Source organism: Trichosurus vulpecula, chromosome 3, assembly GCF_011100635.1.
Source record: "Trichosurus vulpecula isolate mTriVul1 chromosome 3, mTriVul1.pri, whole genome shotgun sequence".
NCBI lineage: Eukaryota > Metazoa > Chordata > Mammalia > Diprotodontia > Phalangeridae > Trichosurus > Trichosurus vulpecula.
This window is the reverse complement of record NC_050575.1, coordinates 143,864,529-143,883,558: the sequence shown is the minus strand read 5'-3', so window position 1 is coordinate 143,883,558 and position 19,030 is coordinate 143,864,529. Positions and strand designations below refer to the sequence as shown.

Genomic DNA, 19,030 nt, shown 5'->3' with positions numbered 1-19,030 from the left:
CATGGACTGAGGCATGTCTTTTGGACACAGCATGGGAATTTGTTTTACTTAGTCATGCATGTTTGTTACAAGAGTTTTGTCTTTCTTTTTCAAAGGGAGATAAGGGGGATGGGAGGGCAGGAGAAGGGAAAAATTAAACATCTGTCGATTGAAAAAATAAAATATGTCTGAAGATGGAAGCACCGCAGGATCACAGCTCTGGAGCTGAGAGGGACTTCAGGGACCATGCAGTCCAGCTCCCTCCATTTACGATTAGAGAGCTGAATCCTAGGACAGTTAAGGGCCTGCCCAAGGTGGCTCTACTGAGCTCCATAGAGGCTGTGTCATGGCAAGGCAGCATTCCTGGGATGGGAACTGCTGAGTGGCTGAGCAGGAGACCATAGTAACAGACTGATGACACCCACTCAACATTTCCACCCAGTCCTGAAGGGACCACAATCCAAGTGTCGTAAAGACAACACAGAGATCCTGAGTGGAGGAACCAAATCTAATGTTTATATAACAACCATGAAGACTCTCTATGGCAAAGAGTAGGCCTTAGCTAATGGAAGTACTTCTAGGGGTTAACCTGAGTAGGACCCAGAAAAACCTGGGGGGAAGGGAAGAAGACTTGAAACGTCTATTTCTCTAGGTGCACAAAGGGCTTTGGGAACACACTGACAAAACCACAGAAGCCTGGGCTTTTTTACCACTTTATCTAACCAACAAATTCATTAAGTTTCTAAGAGGTAATATGGTGGCCTGAAAAGATGCTTGAACTTGGTGATCAAAAGACCTGGATTCCAATCCTGTCTGTGACACAAGCTGTGAGACCTGATGAGCAACTTACCTTAAATTTGAGCCAGAAACCCTCATAAGGTTATACCTGTAAGCATAGACAGCCCCATCACAGGGTGTTCATGAGGAAAGGACTTTTACTGACAGCCATAAAAGTGCTAGCAGAAACATCCCAAGCCTCAGTTTCCTTATCTGTGAAATGGGGCAAGAATCTGCCCTTCCTATTTCAAAAGGGTGTCATAATAGTAACACATAATGGATGTAAGATACTCTGAAAGCTGGAAAGTACTGTACACATATAATTATTTATGTGGCTCCACACCCAGGATCAGTCTGAGAAACAGCCCAACCGGGGAAGAAAGTGTCCAGGCTTCTCTTACCTCATCAGCCAAGAGGAAGAGTTTCTCTTCCCAAGCAAAGTGAATCACTTCTTCAATGCATTTTCTGCTCTGGACCTGACCTGGAAGGACCCCACCCAGTAAAAGAAAACAAAACCAAAAGTCAATTTAAATTTGTTTAAACTGGCACCAGGCCCAGCTTTCCGCCCAGACAAGTTACAATAATGTCCAGGATCTACCCTCCTCTCTCCTGTCACTATCATGCCAGAGTCAGTGTGGGCTGCCTTAGATGATATGCCTCGGGGCCCTCCAAAAGCACCCTTTCTTAACCTGCTGCAGCCTAGCTCCCCTCAGCAGACAGGGATGACTAAATTACTAGTCAGATCGTCATATACTTTTGTGGAATAGGGAGAAATGTTGCAACTGGCAGGAGGGGCAAAAATTGAGGGAAATAACTAAATTAACTCAGCTATCTTCTCATCAAGCCTGACCGCATCATATGGATTCCCTTATTTCCAGGCAACCACAAACCAACCATAATCAGGAACAAATCATTACAGTCCCCTGATCACTAGGAGTTTGGGCATCAATCCTGCAGTCTCTTCTGAAGGTTTTAAGTTCTTATTCACACCCCAATCTGCCTATGGTGTTACCACAGGGGAGTGTTCCAACTCTAAGAGAAGGTGCTTAGAAGTCACATCGTGTTTTGTTTGCCTTTCACAATTAGACTTAGCACCTTAGACCTAAGCTATTTATCAGGTGTAACTTTTTAAAAGTTTGAAAAGCCCAGGCTTTCCACAATTCATCAATATTTATTTTGTGCCAATTCAAGTTGCTTGGGCTGCTGTGAAGAATCAAAGCCCCTCCTGGCCCACAACAGATAAGGGGAGTAGTTTCTGAGGTGTGCTTAAGGGCATACAAAGGTCTTGTTTAGGGCCACGATTTAAAGAAAAAAAAAAGCCACAGAAACATATGGCCGGCATATCCTTCCTCCTAACTGACAGGTGATCTTCATTTTAAATGTAAACCAAGTGAACAACCCCTTTCTCCATTTAACCTGTCTGTCTCAGTTTCCTCAACTGCAAAATGGGGATAATATATACAGACCAAATACTTGTCGAGTGCTTAACACGGCACTTGGCACATAGTAAGGGCCAGGTAAATATTAGGTGGTATTATCATCATTTCTCCCAGAATCTCTTTACAAACTCAAGTGATTTTCCCCTCCTTTCAGGGAGCTGCGGACAAGGAAAAGTATTTTTCCAAGTAAACTGGTTAAAACTAAATATATCGTAGCTTATTGTGGGAGTAAAGAATTGGAAACCAAGTGGGTGTCCCTCAACAGAAAAATGACTGAATAAACTATGGTACATGAAAGACGGAGGATTTACTGCGAAATGACCAATGAGGAATTCAGAGAAACGCCGCAAGACTAGCACGGACTGATTCAGAGAGAAGGAGAACCATAAACAAAAAGACCACCATGTGAATGAAACCAAAATGAAACAATTGTAACAAGCAGTCGGCTTTGCTTTAACAGCTTTTCTTTGTTAACGAACTGTAGTTACAAAACAAAACTCCGACAAAAGGAAAAAAAATATGAAAACCAAAAACTTTGGAATGATAAAATAGCTGTGTCCATCAGGAATTCAAATGTTGCTTTTACCTGGGTGGAGCAACAATTTATGCCCCTGAGAAAAGATTCCAGAATGAACTCAGACACATTTTATCTCCAGAGGGAAAGGGAACAGGGATCATTTAATGGATTTTTCAGGCTGAGTAAAAAGAATGTGAAGCTAGCAGCCAGGATAGACTCAGGCAGTGTTGTGTATAACACTGTTGTTTAAAACAACAACAAAAGAAAAATATATACCATTTATGTTACTTTTCAATCCAAGAAAAATCTGATTTTTTTTTTTTTCCAAATGGCAAGTCCTCTTCCACCCCCTCTCATCCATAGTTAAACACTCTTGTAATACTGAGGGGGAAAAAAGTTACACAACACAGCAGACTGGTTATGCCACATTCTGCACCTGTAGTCCCCCACTTCTTTGGAAAGAAGACAAGTCACATGACATTTCTTATTCAGATCTCAAAACACATACTAGGTTCTGGGCCAAGGACAGGACACTGTGCGCTACCTTCACTGCGAATACCGGCTCATAAAAAACAAGTAAGAATTTGAAAATGGTAGGAAAAGCCAATTAAATGATGCCTTAAAAGATAAGTTTCTGCTTAGCTGCTTTGTTAGTTAACTGTTTGTAAAGGCAGGCAAGAGACTAGTCTCAAAAGCACAACCCTGCCCTGAAAAACATCCCTATTAATTCGCTCAGTGACTTAATGGATGTACAGAAGCCCCACCAAAAGAAGGTGGCCCCCTGCTGGTTCCAACATGTACCAACAGTCTATCTGATCCTGGAGAAATCATTTGGCCTTGGTGAATTTTAAGTCCCAACTAACTTCCCACCTTCTATAGGAAGTCTTCCCCAACCCCTCTTAATTCCAGTGCCTTCCTTCTGTTAATTATTGCTTAGTTATCCTGTATATAGCTTGCTTTATATATATATATATTTGTTTGCGTATTATGTGTCCCCCTCCCATTAGATCGCAAGCTCCTTGAGAGGAAGGACTGTCTTTTGCCTCTTTTTGTATCCCCAAAGCTTAGCGCAATGCCTGGCACACAGTAGGTGCCTAATGAATGTTAAAAAAAATTGTTTTTAGTGTCTTCATCTGCAAAATGCATCCAATATTTATACTACATATCACATAGGCTTGTTTGAGGAAAAGGCTTTCAATAAACTATAAAAGCTCTAGAAATGTGCACTGTAAGTCAGCATGGATTTTTAAAAGTCACTTAATCTCTCTACACCACAGATTTCTCATCGGGAAAATGGGAATGATTTTTGTACTGCCTACCTCATAAGGTCAAGCAGTGGATCTGGAGTCAGACTACTTGGGTTTAAAACCCAATTCTCCTACTTACTCAGTTATATGGTCCTGGAAAAGACACCGAGACTCTCTGAATCTTAGTTTGCTCAAGTGTAAAACGGATGTGAGAGGCAGCAAGGTATAGTATCTAGTACTTAGCTGTTACTGACTACACAGTAGGAGCTTAAAAAAAAGTATGAATTGCATTTTAAAAATTACTTTATAAACTATAAAATGACATATAACACAAGTTTTTTGGGAAGCCTAGACTTATGATTTCACTTGTGGGAGAAAATTCCCTCCACCGATGAAGATTAGCACCTCTTCTGCTGAACTCAGAGCCTTGCAGAGTCGCCTGGGCCCCTGACAGGTTACGGGACCTGCACAGAGCTGCTATGTTTCAGAGACAGCACTTGAAGCAGGGTTATCTTGACCCTGACGACAGCTCTCTACATGATTCACAACATCATACTGCCTTCCTAGGCTGTGAGTATATATATACTTATATATATAATTATTATCCTACCCACACCAAACTCCCTTGTGGTAAAATAAAAGGAAGCTCCTGTGGCATCAGGATTCTAGGCCTACTACATGCAAGGCCTACCGTTTTTTCTTAAATTATTTTATTTATTTTTAGTTTTCAACATTCACTTCCATAAGATTTTGAGTTCTAAATTTTCTCCCCCTCCCTAAAATAGCATGCAATCTGATATAAGCTCTACATATATATTCCTATTAAACATATTTTCACATTAGTCACGTTGTAAAGAATTAGGACCAATGGGAAGAACCATGAGAAAGAAGAAGCAAAACAAAAAGAGAAAAAGAGATAGCAAATAGTCTGCTTCGATCTGCATTCAGACTCCACAGTTCTTTCTCTGGATGTGGATAGCATTTTCTATCATGAGTCTTTTGGAGTAGTCTTAAGTCAAGGCCTACTGTTTTGCTGTTGTACTCCGAGAAGCTTAATAGCAGTGCACAGGACTATTAGTGAATTAAATACTACCAAGAGAAAATCCTTTCTTCTGGGAAACTCTGCTACCTCCACATGGAACAATGGAATGCCTTCATAACTTGCTGTCCGTGGCTGCTGGGCCTTGGTCACTCTACTTCATACCCCTCCAATATCTGTTCTGTACACCTCCAAGTAATCCTGAGACCCTTATTTGATTTCCCCCTTCCCTCAAAGAACATAAAAATGTTTAACCTCACATAGCACTTAGACCTAGCTGAATACCTGCTCAGTATAGCCATAAGAAGTAAAGCTATGCTTTGATTAAGCTGAAAATCATAGTTGTCTCAGTTATTTCTTCAATGCCATTTACCTGTAGGGTTCCCAGGGTTGATGATGCAGAGGACTTTGGGGTTACAGTATTCCTTGGCTTCAGTCACTGCCCGCCGGAGCTCATTTACATCCAGGGCCCAGCAGTTTTCTTCATCCAAGTAATAGTTCACCTGGATGGCATCCAACTCCGAAATGACAGCTGAGTACAGGGGATACTGGGGAATGGGGATCAACACTCCCGTCCGGGATTTTCCTCCGCCAGACACCAGAATCTTTAGAATTGTCTACAAGGGGGGAAAGGGAAGAATAAGTTGAATTAGAGTCTTTTTTCATCACCCACCTATTTTTGTCACCTTTCACAAACTTAGGCCAACCAACCAAACTAGAGTTTTGTTCCAGTTACAGAAGAAACCTCTAACACTTTCATATGATGCCTAGGACTGTATGCAGCTCACAGACTATTAGAAGTAAAAGGGTCTTTGAAAATCATCTAATTCAGCCCTATCCAGGAAACCCTTAGGGCGTGGGTTGACCTTTTCCCTTTCAGATCCCATGAAAAGACAAATGAAAAAAGCCTTGGCTTCAGAGCAAAAGTGGCATATTTAGTCTCTGTAGAAGGAAAAACTTCCTACTAATAGCAATAGCATTTATAAGGTGATTAAAGGCTTGTGAAATACATTACCTACATTATTCCATTTGATTCTGAAACCCAATTTGAAGATGTCCTCTTGATTCCAGCACTCTATCCTGGCACCCCCTTACTTGCCTCTATTAGGAATTACATTGGGATGTAGAGGGTTCCCCGCCCTCAGTGGAAGTATGCAATCAGAGTATGGATTGCTAGCTCTGCAGCTAGCTCTGAAGGGGATTCTTTATGAGGGATAAATGGGCCCAGATAGCCTTTTAGGTCCCTTCCAACTCTGTGGCTCTGTAGGACTTGGACTCAAGTCCCACCTTTGCTGTTTGCCACCTGTAGGATTTTGAATAAATTACTTCACCTCTCTGGCCCCATCTATAAAATGAGAAAGGAGGGGATACAACTGGATAATCTCTGAGGTTCCTTCCCTCTTAAAACCTTATGTTCTTAAATAGAAAGACAACCTCCCCCCCACCCCCACTCCATAGCAATACCATCCTCGTCCACCAGAGGGAGCTATAACCCTGGTTTTCCAAGCCAGAGAGCAACGGGGGCAATGTGGGTGTAAGACACATGCGGAAACCATGTGGGAGAAAAATCCCTAATTCAGGGGCTTCCAGGGGATAGGTAATTCATTCAGTTAACAAGCCAAAACCACATTCCTAGTGGAACAACCTCCCACTCCGTACACAGGCCTGTGTTCTCTTTTGTTCCTACCCACATTGGCTCTGTAGAGTTGGAACTTTTAGAAAATTAACTATGAACACAATTAATCAAAGGGCCATGTGTGACACCGAGTGACTGTAGACAGCTGTCTTCCTTGTCACTGCCTACTCAAAACGTCTTCTAGGATGAAACGGGGTATTCCTGACAGCACAGAGTTAAAAAATAAAATAAGCCTGAATCAGGAGCCGTGGGCTCTTGTTCTGGCTCGGCTGCGTGCTTGCTTTGTCATCGCTGCAAAGTCTCTCTGGGCCTCCCTCCCTAGAACATTTCTTTCATTCTCTAATATAAGAGAATTTCAAGAAATCTGGATTCCAGGCCCTGGTTCTGCCACACACCTGCTCTGTGACCCACGGCAAGTGACATTACCTCTCTGCTTATCAGTTTAATCATCTGTCAAGTGGGGAAAATAATATTGCCGGCCTCCCTCACAAGAGGACAAAGACCAAAGCCCAGCTATGCAAATGACAGTGAAACTCTCCAATCCAAACGTCTAGCACTCCTCCTCCCTTTCTGACAAACAAGACAAGAGAGCAAAGAAAATCTCAGAAAAAGGAGACTCTAAAGGGACTCTAAGGGTACGACAGTCTCCCTGGGACAAGGTCCTTCAAATCCTGGATTCCAGACATCACCTAACGAGTATCCCCAAACAAGTCCTCAGTAAGAGCCTATCAAGAACACTGTATACACTAACGGCCACGGTGTTCCAGGACTGACTTGGATAGACTTAGCTCCTCTCAGCAATGCAAGGACCTAGGATGATTCCAAAGGACTCATGACGAAAAATGCCGTCCACATCCAGGAGGAACTATGGAGTCTGAAGGCAGAGCGAGGCAGACTGTTTTCTTTTTTCGTTTTGTTTTGTTTTTCTTTCTTGCGGCTCCTCCCATCCGTTTTAATTCTTCTATACAATATGACTCATGTGAAAATACGTTTGATAGGAATGCATATGTACAGCCTATATTGGTATGTCATCTTGGAGAGGGGGGAGGGGAAAAAATTTAAAACTTACAGAAATGAATGTTGAAAACTAAAAATAAATAAAGTTATTTTTTTTAAAAAAAGAGCCTATTAAGTGTCAGACACATCAAATACTATCTGATTTGATTTTCACAACAACCCTGGGAGGTAGGTACTATTATTGACCCCATTTTACAGATGAGAAAATGGAGTCAGAGGTTAAGTGACTCACCCAGGGTCACACAGCTAGTAAGTACCTGAGGTTAAACTGAACTCAGGTCTTCCTGACTTCCAGGATGGCTCTATGGACTGTGCCACTGACTGGACTAGGTATACAGAACGAAACAGGACAGAGGCTTGAACCTCCATCTAAAATGCTAGGAGGTTCTAATCTTAGCTGGAGGCTCTGAGGTTCAGGAGAATTTTGTCAACAATCTTTTTTATAATTTATATAAGTATCCCAAAGTAGGTTAGGGCAGCTGGGTGGCACAGTGGAGAGAGAGCTGATCCTGGAGTCAGGAAGATTTGTCTTCCTGACTTCAAATATGGCCTCAGACACTTCCTAGCTTTGTGACCCCGGGCAAGTCACTTAACCCTGTTTGCCTCAGTTTCCTCATCTGTCAAATGATCTAGAGAAGTGAATGGCAAGCCTCTCCAGTATCTTTGCCAAGAAAACCCCAAATGGGGTCACAAAGAGTCGGTCATGACTGAAAACGACTGAACAACAATAGGTAGGTTAGACTTGGATGAGGATTTTCAAACATCCTCAGATGGGCCTGGGAATCACTGGCAGTCTGGTGAAACAGGATGAGAACTGGTGAGGTACGGTGTCTTAAACACTGCTTTTCTTTTGTGAGGGTGGTAGCTAAGGAGGGGGTTCTACCCTGCCCACTGCCCAGCCCCATTAAAAGAAAGCTGTGTCTTTCTGCAATTCCAAAGGTAGAAACTAGACCAGAGGAGAGACTTACTTTCTCCTTTTGTTTTCACTTTCCCCCTATATAGCCTACCTTGTCCAACACTACCACCAAAGGGGTACAAGACGACCAAGAGCCTAGGATAGAAGGTCTTTGGAGGCCAAGTGCCACCCTCTTATTTTACAGATGAGAAAAGTGAGGCCCAGAGAGACTGCCAGGGCCACATAGCCCCAAGGCATCTAGGGCAGTCTCCTTGAAAGCAGGGTACTTCTGTCTCTATCTTCAGCACCCAGTCCAGCGCCTGGACCACAGGAGGTAGGTACTTAATATAGGCTTGCTGATTTATTGCTTGGACTGGATAATCTCTTCAAGCCATTCCATCTCTAACATTCTGTGGCCTGTGGTTCTATTCTCTCCCCTGGGCCTGGTTCTGGTATGGACTTTAAAGTTGCACGCAGGTAGCAATTTATAAAGCAGGAAAAAATTCAGACCAGGGCAAATGAAGTTGTATCAATGTGTTTTTACTTACTGTCTAAGTAATAATCACTTACATCTATAGAGTGCTCTAAAGTTTGCAAAATGAAAATAAATATATCCCACACCTAGTACCTCCTTAACCAGTTTTCTCATTCATTTATAAAATGAGGGAGTTGGGACTAGAAAGTCTCTGAGACATATGAGATCTTTTGAGCCTTACAACTCTCAGAGATAGGTACTATTAGCACCCCCATTTTACAGATATGGAAACTGAAGCCCAGAGAAGCAAATTAAAGGACTATCCAGGCTATACATCTACTTAAGTGTCTGAGTGAGGATTTGAACCCAGGTCTTCCTGACTCTAAGGCCAGCCCTCTTTTTCGCTGTACTTTGCTGTCTTTCAAAGCACTAACAAGTGCTCAAACTCTTCATTCTCATTTGCAAGGCTGCTGCGACAGGTTGGGTGGGTAGATGGATAATTTCTTTCTTCCTATCAGCCTCCCTTGCTCCCTCTCCCTCTTCCCAAGACACAGTTACAAACAAGGCCAGCACCTACAGAAATGCCGTCGCTAGCTCCAGTCGTCAGGTAAATGTTGTCTGGGTCTGCAGGCACACCACCATCTCTCCTCTCGATGTACGCTGCCACGTCTTCTCGGATGCAGCTGACACCCTGGCTAGCACTGTAAGCACCTGGAAGACAGCAACCAAATGCTATGACATAGGCACACCTACTACCCCGAAAGCACTGCATGTCTGGTTGCTACAAACTAGACCTTGGTGGTTGAATGGAAAAAGCAATGGTCTAGTGGACAAGGCCACGTGTTTTAGTCTTGACCTTCCTGCCTGCCTCCCCACCCACCCAACTGGCTGAGTGACCAAGGTAAATTTCTAGGCTTCAATATTTTCACCTACAAATTTAGGGACAATAATATCTGTCATATTTATCTTCTGGGATAAAAAGACAATATAAATTGCCCTGTATTGTTTTCCAATCAATTGAACAAGCATTTACTAAGCATAGAGACACAAAGACAGAAATTAAATAGTCCCTACCCTCAAGGAATTTACATTTTACCTGGGTAAGGGGAGGGGGGTATGGGACCTTTAATTCTTCCCAATGAATTGGGTTTTTATTTGGCCTAACCCCTGGGAGTTGGACTGACACAGTACAACATCTATAAATTCAGATGTAAGGAATTGAACCTGCCAGGAAGCAGCCTTCACAAAAACTTGCAAGTCTGTTGTCTGACACTGGTTGTACGACTCTAAGCACGTCACTTAACCTTGAAGGAACAGGTCTAAATCTCTCTCGAAGACCATAAACTGCAGTACATTTGCAGATCTGCACTGAGAGAGGGAGCTCCTTCCCCTGGGAAATCCTCCATAACGAAGAAATCACAGATTCAGGCCAAAATCATTTTTTGACAGTATTGTCACATGATGGCACTCAACTAATCCGTGAGCTCCCCAAGGCAGATTTTATATCTCCTCCTATTTCTGTAACCCCCAGCATCTAGAACAGTGCCTAGCAGTAGTAAGTGGTCAGTGGAGAGACTGACTGGTTGGGTCAGTTCTGTTTATTAGCTCTAGGAGAGCAAGAAAGGTTGTTTCTACCCTTTGTTCTAAAGGCATTACATGTCCTTAGACAGCCAGTCATGTTTGGAGTTTCTATGGTATTAAAAGACAGTACTCACATGGTCCAAAGTGTCCCTCTATCAAACAATAAGTAATATATTATATTACTTTATCAGCATGATATAGACAAGGCAGAACAGCATGGCGAAGAGGAAGCTGGCCTTGGAGCCAGGAATACCTTGATCCAAGTCCCTCCTTTGACACATATAAGCAGTAGAACTGTGGCAAGTCAAGTGATCCCCACCCCCTGCCATAGTGGGTCAATCTAAGGAACTCAGTGAGACTGTATGCCAACCGGGAGCCCCTCCCTACATCAAAGAAATCACAGGTCCAGTGCCTATGTCTTATCCTACTAATCTTATAACATCACCTATTTCTAGAGGGTTTAGGCTTAAGAAGTGTTTTCTTCACAACTCTCTGAAGTATGGTAGATGCACTGCTATCCTTGTTTGTGAAATGAGGAAGAACAAAGAGGCCTAGAGAGAATGAAGCGATTTGATCATCTGTCTGGCTCCTTCCAGTTCTATAACCAATGATGCTATAACTTGCTCCCGAGCACAAAGGTAGTAAGGACCACAGCCAGGATTGGAACCCAGGCCTTCAGATTATAAGGTCAATGCTTTTTTTTGAGTGGCACCTTGAAAAAATGGTGACAAGTCCAAGACTGGCTGGTATACTTAAGAGGCCTGGGTTCAAATCCTGCCTCTGGTATTTACTGGCTATGTAAGCAGGGAAAAGTCATTTAGTATTTCTGAGTATTAATTTCCTCCTTTTACAAATGGGGACCTTGTGCATATACCCTTTGATCCAGCAATACCACTGCTAGGTCTATATCCCAAAGACATTAAAAAAAAAGGCAGGGTGCGGGGGAAGAGGACCGACTTGTACAAAAATATTTATAGCAGCTTTTTTGTGGTGGCTGAGAATTGGAAATCAAAGGGATGCCCATCAACTGGAGAATGGCTAAACAAGCTGTGGTATGTAATTGTAATGAAATACTACTGTGCTGTAAAAAAAGATAAATGATGGTTTCAGAAAAACCTGGAAAGACTTGCATGAACTGATATACAGTGAAGTGAACAGAACCAGAAGAACATTACACACAGTAACAGCAATATTGTTTGATGAAGAACTGTGAATGACTTAGCTATTCTCATCAATACAATGATCCAAGATAATCTCAAGTGATGAATGATGAAGCACACTATCCGCCTCCAGTAAAAGAACTGATATTGGGTGAATACAGATTGAAGCATGCTAGTTTTCACTTTCTTTCTTTCACTTTTATTCTTCTACTAGAGTCTCCTTGTACGAAATGACTAGAATGGAAATATTTTACATGATTGCATGTATATAACCCATATCTGATTGCTTACCAACTTCGGAAGGGGTGAAAAAATGAAGGGAGGGGCAGAATTTAGAACTCAAATGTTAAAAATTGTTTTGACATGTAATTGGGGGTGAAATGTGTGTATATATATACAGACGCATATATATACATATATATATACCCCCACACACATATATTTATGTTTATATGTCCTGTAGAATACTGACCTACCTCACAAGGCTGTTGTGTGGCTCAAAAGCAATGACTATAAATCATTGTGTGTACTCTAAAGCCTCATGTAAGTGTTAGCTATTATTACATCATGCTGGCTCCTTATACTGGCTTGCCTTTATGTCTTCAATTACAGGTGTTGAGCCAAAGACCAACTGAAGGTCAAATACAAGACCTGTTCTTCAAACAAAAAAGGAAAAAGTTATTACTGGAGAGAAATGAAAACCATGGGCTTCATGATAATGTATCCTTTATCTCAACAGAGAAAAGTCACAATCCTGGCTCAATCAGCACGAGGTGCCTGACACAGGGACAACTAACAATAGCTGGGACGTTAATAAATTTCCTATTTGTCTTGATCAGTCTCCAGGCTGATAAGCCTAAGTTAAACAGCTAACATAGGGAAGTGGGACAGAAAAGCTAAAAGGGACTTTTAAAGATCAGCTGGCCAAAACCCTCTCATTTTATAAGGGAGGAAACTGAGGACCACAAAGAAATGTTCCTAAGCTTCTAGTCTTCAAAATCATGCCTCTACTGCCATCTCATCCTAGAACTTCTCTCAGCATCTGGGGCCTCCTCCCCTCAAACATCCTACACCCCTGTGGCCTGGTCATCATGGAGGATCCCTCTGCAAGGCCAGCCCTGGAGCTTCCATTTCATGAAGGGACCAGGCCAGCCTGCTTTCATTCTCTTTCAATACTGACTTTCTGGACTTTAAAATCATGCAACCCATACCTTCATTCCTTCCCCACCTCTCACTCCCCCACCCCTTTTTTAGCTCCCTTTTGTGTGTCCTCTTTCCCCCTTAGGATGTAAGCTCCTTGAGGGCCAGGACTTTTTTTTTCTTTTTGCTTCTATGTGCATCCCTGGTGCTGAGCACAGTGACAGGCATCTAGTAAGCACTTAATAAATGTTTGTTTCCTTCTTTCCAAGTCCTCTGATCTCAAATCCAGTGTTTTTTCTGACATTTCACACTGTTTCCTTCCCTTATGTTTTACTGATTGCTGCCATAACTAAAGTTCTGTGGTCAGAAGGGTAAATTCTTCTATGGGCAGAATATGGTCACAGAGAGACAAGGATCATCCTTCCCACCCCACTTCCCCTCCAATTACCTCCAGTCTAGTTGGCTGGTATACATCTGCAAAAAACCATTTCAAAAGCTGGAGGTCAGCCACTGAGCAGCACCACTTTCTTCCAACATGTGTGGCTCAGTGGAACATTCAACTTGGACCCTGGCAATAGTCTCTTATGGGGTCTTCCCACCTCTACTCTCTGTTGTCCAGTCGTTTCAGTCATGTCTGACTCTTTGAGACCCCATTTGGGGTTTTCTTGGCAGAGATACTGGAGTGGTTTGCCATTTCCTTCTCCAGCTCATTTTAGAGATGAGGAAACTGAGGCAAACAGGTTAAGTGACTTGCCCAGGGTCACATAGCTAGGAAGTGTTTGAGGCTCCTGACCCCAAGCCCAGAGTTCTATCCACTGTGCACCCAGATGCCCCCTCTCTCCTCTGATTTGTGCTTCATACATTGTCAGAATAATTTTCCAAACGTGTCATGTCACTCCTCTACTCAAAACCCTGCAATGGCTCCAGATCACCTACTGTTCAAATACCTTAAGCTGGCATTAAAGGCCCATGACCTGTTAACATAGTGATACCCTAACTTTACCTTCCCAGTCTCATCGGCCATCATGCTCCAGACAAACTGGACTCCTTTTCTCTGAAGATTCCTTGTACTTTTCCATTCCTGAGGCTTTGCTTATACTATATTTCCATGCCTGGAATAACCCTGTATTTCTGGCTCTCACCGAACATTTATAATGATCATCTACGAGTGTGCATTCCAGTTGCCAGGGTATTTTTCTTCTCTCTAGTAGACTGTGAACTCCATAAGGGCAAGCACCACATCTCAGCTTTGTATTATTCTAGCTCGTTGGCACCTACCACAGTGCTCTTTACACAACAAGCCTTTGGTGTTCACTGAATTAGGGTGGCAGCATGATTGAGTGGACAGGTTTGTAGCCAGAAGACCTTAGTTCAAATCTAGCCTCTGTCATTCACTACCTAGGAGACCTTGGGCCAATCAGTGACCCTCTCTGGGTTCTTGAGATCCTTGTCTGTAAAATGAGGAAGGGCAGAGGAATGTGTCACTAAATTCTATAAATAAGGACAAACTTCTGTTTCCCTTGCAAGAAAACCTGAAGTGGTAAAAGACATGCTGTGACAGATGGAAGAGTAGCCAGAAAGGGAGTACAGATGTGTTCCTATTTGGGAAAACTGTCTCAGCACACAGTTCCCACTCTACAGACCCAGAATACACATCTGTAAGAAAGAAAAAACAAACAAACATCTTGTATGACATTTCCAGGGAACCCACAGAAGGACCCCTGGAGTTCCAAAGGGGCACTCTAGGGAGTTCTGACCCGCGGGGTACCTTGGCCTTCACTAAGTTCCTTTGTGGTCAGGGCTGCCTGCAGGACACTGAAGAAAGAGAAGGCATAGTTTTTCCACGACCCAGGGCCTTGAAGTAGTTTTCCCCCTGCCTGGGGTCTGGATGTCAGCATTCAAGGTCAGGACATTGCAGAAGGGGTTGGGGGAATGGAGGGGAATGAGAGAAAACACAAGGACTGGGCTACTTCCTGTAAGACAATGAATACGAAAGACAAGGTCCGGCCAGCCAGGGGCAGAGGGCAAATGGAGGAGCTGGTAATAAAAGGTAATGATTAGAACGAAAAGGCTGAGGGATGGCAGCTCATGTTCAGACAGCAAGAAAGCTCTGTCTGCTTGGATATCCTGGTTGATATCACACTTGCAGAGAAACAACTGGATTCTGGGCTCCATTTCCCTGCTACTTCTACTCTGCTCTAAAAAAGGCAGTTGGAGAACATCTGGGCAGAGGCGACAGGGCAGGCTTTGGTTTCACACACAACTGCAGGGTCTTTCACTAAGTGGGGCACCTCTGAGCAGGTAAGGGTACAGGAGCAGGAAAAAAAATGAATTCCCAAGACCTCAGAAGCTGGACACTGGCCTCCATTGAAGAGCCGGCTGGTTATTCATTTCTTTCCCAAGGGCAAAGAGAGTATCATTTTCACCCCAACAGCTCAAAGGGGCCAGATTCTTGGCCCTCTGCTTGTGGTACATAGAATTCCCAGGCCCTCCTGCAGACTAACTTTCTCAATAAGGATGCAGCAGAAAGCAGGTCATGAGTGGCCCTGGGGTGGGAAGAACTTCAGACCCAGTGAAATGGAAAATTTAAGCAAGGTTCAAGATATACTCAGTCCTAAAAAGGAAGGCAGAGGAAAGGACAAAAGGAGATGTTTGTATGTATGTATGCATGTATCTGTATGTATGTGTGTGTGTGTGTGTGTGTGTTTGTAAAGTCACTAGAATTAATGCCTGAGGTGAAAGAATGATTAGCAAAGCCAAGCAGTATCCCTACTTCTATTTACTCTCCTATTCCCAAAGCTAATAGCTAAATGCCTTCGCTCTCCTTAGGGCCATTGACAAATGAAAGCTATTTACAAGAACCTGCCCAGATGGTAAAATCCAAGCTTTATGAAACAACATTTTTGTCTGTCAACCTCCCTTTGAAATCTAAGGAAGTCTTTACTTAAAACAATTATCTTTGAATATAGAAAGTTAACCTAAGCATAACCAAGGATGCAGTAATCAGCTTTCCTCCTCTGGGAACATTACCCAGAATTTGTTATGTTAGTCATTAACATGCACAATTTAGCCTACAGCCTTTTATCCCCTCCAATGACACACACAAGTAACCCCTCCCCACCCTACCCCCCCTCAGGCACATCCCATTTAAGGGCTCACCCAGGCTGTTCCCCCCACACGCCTTTAAGATCCTCCTGGCTCGGTTCTTGGCATCCTCTGGGAAGCTAGGGCTGTCCAACAGGTTTGGATATGTGCAAAGAGCCACCACCTAGAAGGGGAGAAAGGTGCATGGGCCTCTTTCACAGAACCTCAACTTACTCCTTGACATGTCATCCTCTTAAGTCCCAGGACAAACTATGGAGGGAGGGATAACTCTGAACATGCACACGTACATGTACACGTACACACACACACACCTGGGATCTGTTCCAGAGTTTACAGCAGTTCACCTCTCCCTGGGACAGGCTGCAGAAGCCCAGCTGGTGGGGAAGCTAATCAAAGTATAATGGCTCACATTTCTATAGCATTTTAAGGTTTACAAAGATTTTTCTCACAATTCTGACAGGCAATGCAAGAATTACTACCTGTTTTTAGAGATGAGGAAACAGGCTTGGAGCCGTTAAATGATCTGCCTTCAGTTGCACAGCTAAATAAAGCTCAGAGCCAGGATTTGAACCCATATCTCCTGACCCTGTGCTCCATGTTTTCCTTCTATTCCATCTCATACTTTTGTCAGAGGAGGAATAAGGACAATGCAGACAGCCACTGAGCTCCATGGCACTGTCTGAACGGCCTAGGACTTGGGCAGAATGGGCCCTAAAATGGGAGCTGAGAAGTACAGTTTCATTCTGCAGTTCCTTTTATGAGTAGGAGCTGGGAAACCATTCATGGAGCTTCCTGTGGAAAAACAGGAAAGGTGCAAAGGGTTAAGGTGTTCTTAGCTTCTTCTTGTGTCATGTACCTTCCTTGGACAATCTAGTGAAGCCTATGGAGCCCTTCTCAGAATAATGCTTTTAAATACATAAGACACACAGGCTTATAAAAGAAACTTATTGTATTAAAATAGGTAACTATTTAATATTTAAAAAAAAAAGTTCACAGACCTCAGGTTAAGAACCCCTGCCTGAGGCAGGGGCTCAAACTGCACATTTTCATGGAGGGTGAACTCAAAAGCCATCTGATGGACACTCAAACAAGACACATAAGGCACTGGATGGAGGTAGACCAAAGCTAATTAACATGGGGAGGGGGGTCACAGAAGATGTGTCCTATCTGTCTTCATGATCTAACACTCCTCTTCCTCTTGTCCTGCTCACTCTCACTCTCACTCTCACTCTCCTCCTAACCACAGCTTTCCAAGTTGGAAGACATAACCAGAAGGAATATAGCATTCAGCAATGAGCTGCTGGATAAAAAAAGCTGAAACAACACCAGCCTGTGTCCTGCCGCTTCCTGGGCTCCCGGCTCCACTGGGTAGATGTGCAGAGAGGTCTGTTCTGAGGCTGAACCATTTCAAATTCCCTCAAGTCCCAGTCCACCTAATGAGCCCTTTGACTTTTTTTTCCCACCCTGTACTTCCCATCCTCACTCTCCCTGGCCCCCACTTTGTTTGCTGTTTCTTCCAAGAAATCTTATTTAATGATTTGCCATGCCCTTGGATGCAGATCAGGGATTTTTCTGATTTCAGCAGCTTGCCCCAGCAAAAGTGAAGCCAGTCCCTGTTTGAAAAAGTCAGCAGAATAATCTGGGAAGGTATGTGGGGAAGAGGGGATATAGACAAGAGTTTCTCTGTCCCTCAGCGGCTTTTCATCTCTGGACCACCCCTTTCCCACTCCCACAGAGGCTACAGCATGACTGGGCAACATTTGATTGGGTCTTCAGAGTCAAGCTCCCGTTTTTAGGACAAGAAAACTATTTTCTCTTGTAACACACATACCCGCTGTGATGCTGCAGACAAAGGCATGGACTCAGGAAACCTAGGTTCAAATCATAGTTCTAACACTTCCCGAGTGACCATTTCCTCTCAATGGGGACAACACGGACATTTGTACAATTCAACTCACAGGGCTGCAGGAAAAAGCATTTTGCAAACCTTCAAGCGCTACAGAAATGTATTATTATTATTGTTGTTGTGGTTGTGGTTGCTATTAGCTCATGCCCAAGCTAGTCACTCACCTACCAGCCTAGGGTGAATAAAAACAGTGGTTGCCCAGTGAGGAGGAAAAGAACAGTGAAGTCACTTGTTCTCTATGCCAAGACTCCCTCTGTGGGGGAAGCCAACCAGGCTGCAGAAAAAGGGCATGTGGGGGCAGGTCAATTTTCTATACTTGTTTACAAGGCTGTCTTGGTCTCATGAACTGCCCATAAAAAAAGAATAGGGACTATGCTGTTATTTTAAACAAAAACAGGTCTTGGGCCACCTTTCTGGTGGTATTTCATAGGGCAAAATGAGAAAGATTCCCAGTGAGGACTGAGGGCTCCCTGGGGACTCCCCTGGATCCTGCTCAAGCCAGGTGTATTGAGAGACAGATAAGCCCTCCCAGCAGCAGAACCCAGCAGGGCCTCATGGAGTGCTGGATAGAGCTCCTCTAGAGAGAATGTTTAAAATAAAGCAATCTTCGTTTCCCCTTGCACTGTTAGCCCACGTGGTGTTCTCATTATCTGCTTGCCTGCTTACAGAACTACAAAGAGACTAGTCTTAACTCCCACCTCCTCAGAGACTTCCAGAGCTCTATCTTCATCTGTGCATCTTGGTCCCCCCTAGGATTAGGGTTACTACCTCCACTTGTCCCCAGGTCAGCTTTCCTCCCATGACTCTCACGTTCCCATCCCCTCTTCTCAGTGACCTTGGTAATGCTGAACATGGACTCTCAAGGCCCTACCCAGGAATCCCTGGAGTGTCAGGTTCCCATCCCTGTATCTCCAAATCTGAGAGGTAGAAGGTGTTTTCTAGTCCTACCAGTACTCAGAGAGGAATCCTCTTAAGACCCCTGAGAAGTGGGCATCCAGGCCTCTGCTGAGAGACAACTCAATACCTCTTGAGGCAGCAGATTCACTCTTAGATGCTCTAATTGTTGCCAAGTTTTCCTCACACTAACCTTAAATTTACCTCTTTGCAACTTCCAGGT

General features: G+C 43.5%; 1 protein-coding gene across 2 annotated transcripts in view; it reads right to left on the bottom strand.

The window, feature by feature from the left end:
* The window catches only part of GPT2 (glutamic--pyruvic transaminase 2), a 55,436-nt gene that overhangs the window by 16,665 nt on the left and 19,741 nt on the right, over positions 1-19,030 (bottom strand). For both annotated transcript variants that reach the window (XM_036748937.1, XM_036748936.1), the window contains 4 exons: positions 16,062-16,170; positions 9,599-9,732; positions 5,372-5,615; positions 1,158-1,237 (listed from right to left, as the gene is read on the bottom strand). In XM_036748937.1, the coding sequence (XP_036604832.1) occupies positions 1,158-1,237; positions 5,372-5,615; positions 9,599-9,732; positions 16,062-16,170 (567 nt within the window). The remainder of the gene's footprint in view (positions 1-1,157; positions 1,238-5,371; positions 5,616-9,598; positions 9,733-16,061; positions 16,171-19,030) is intronic.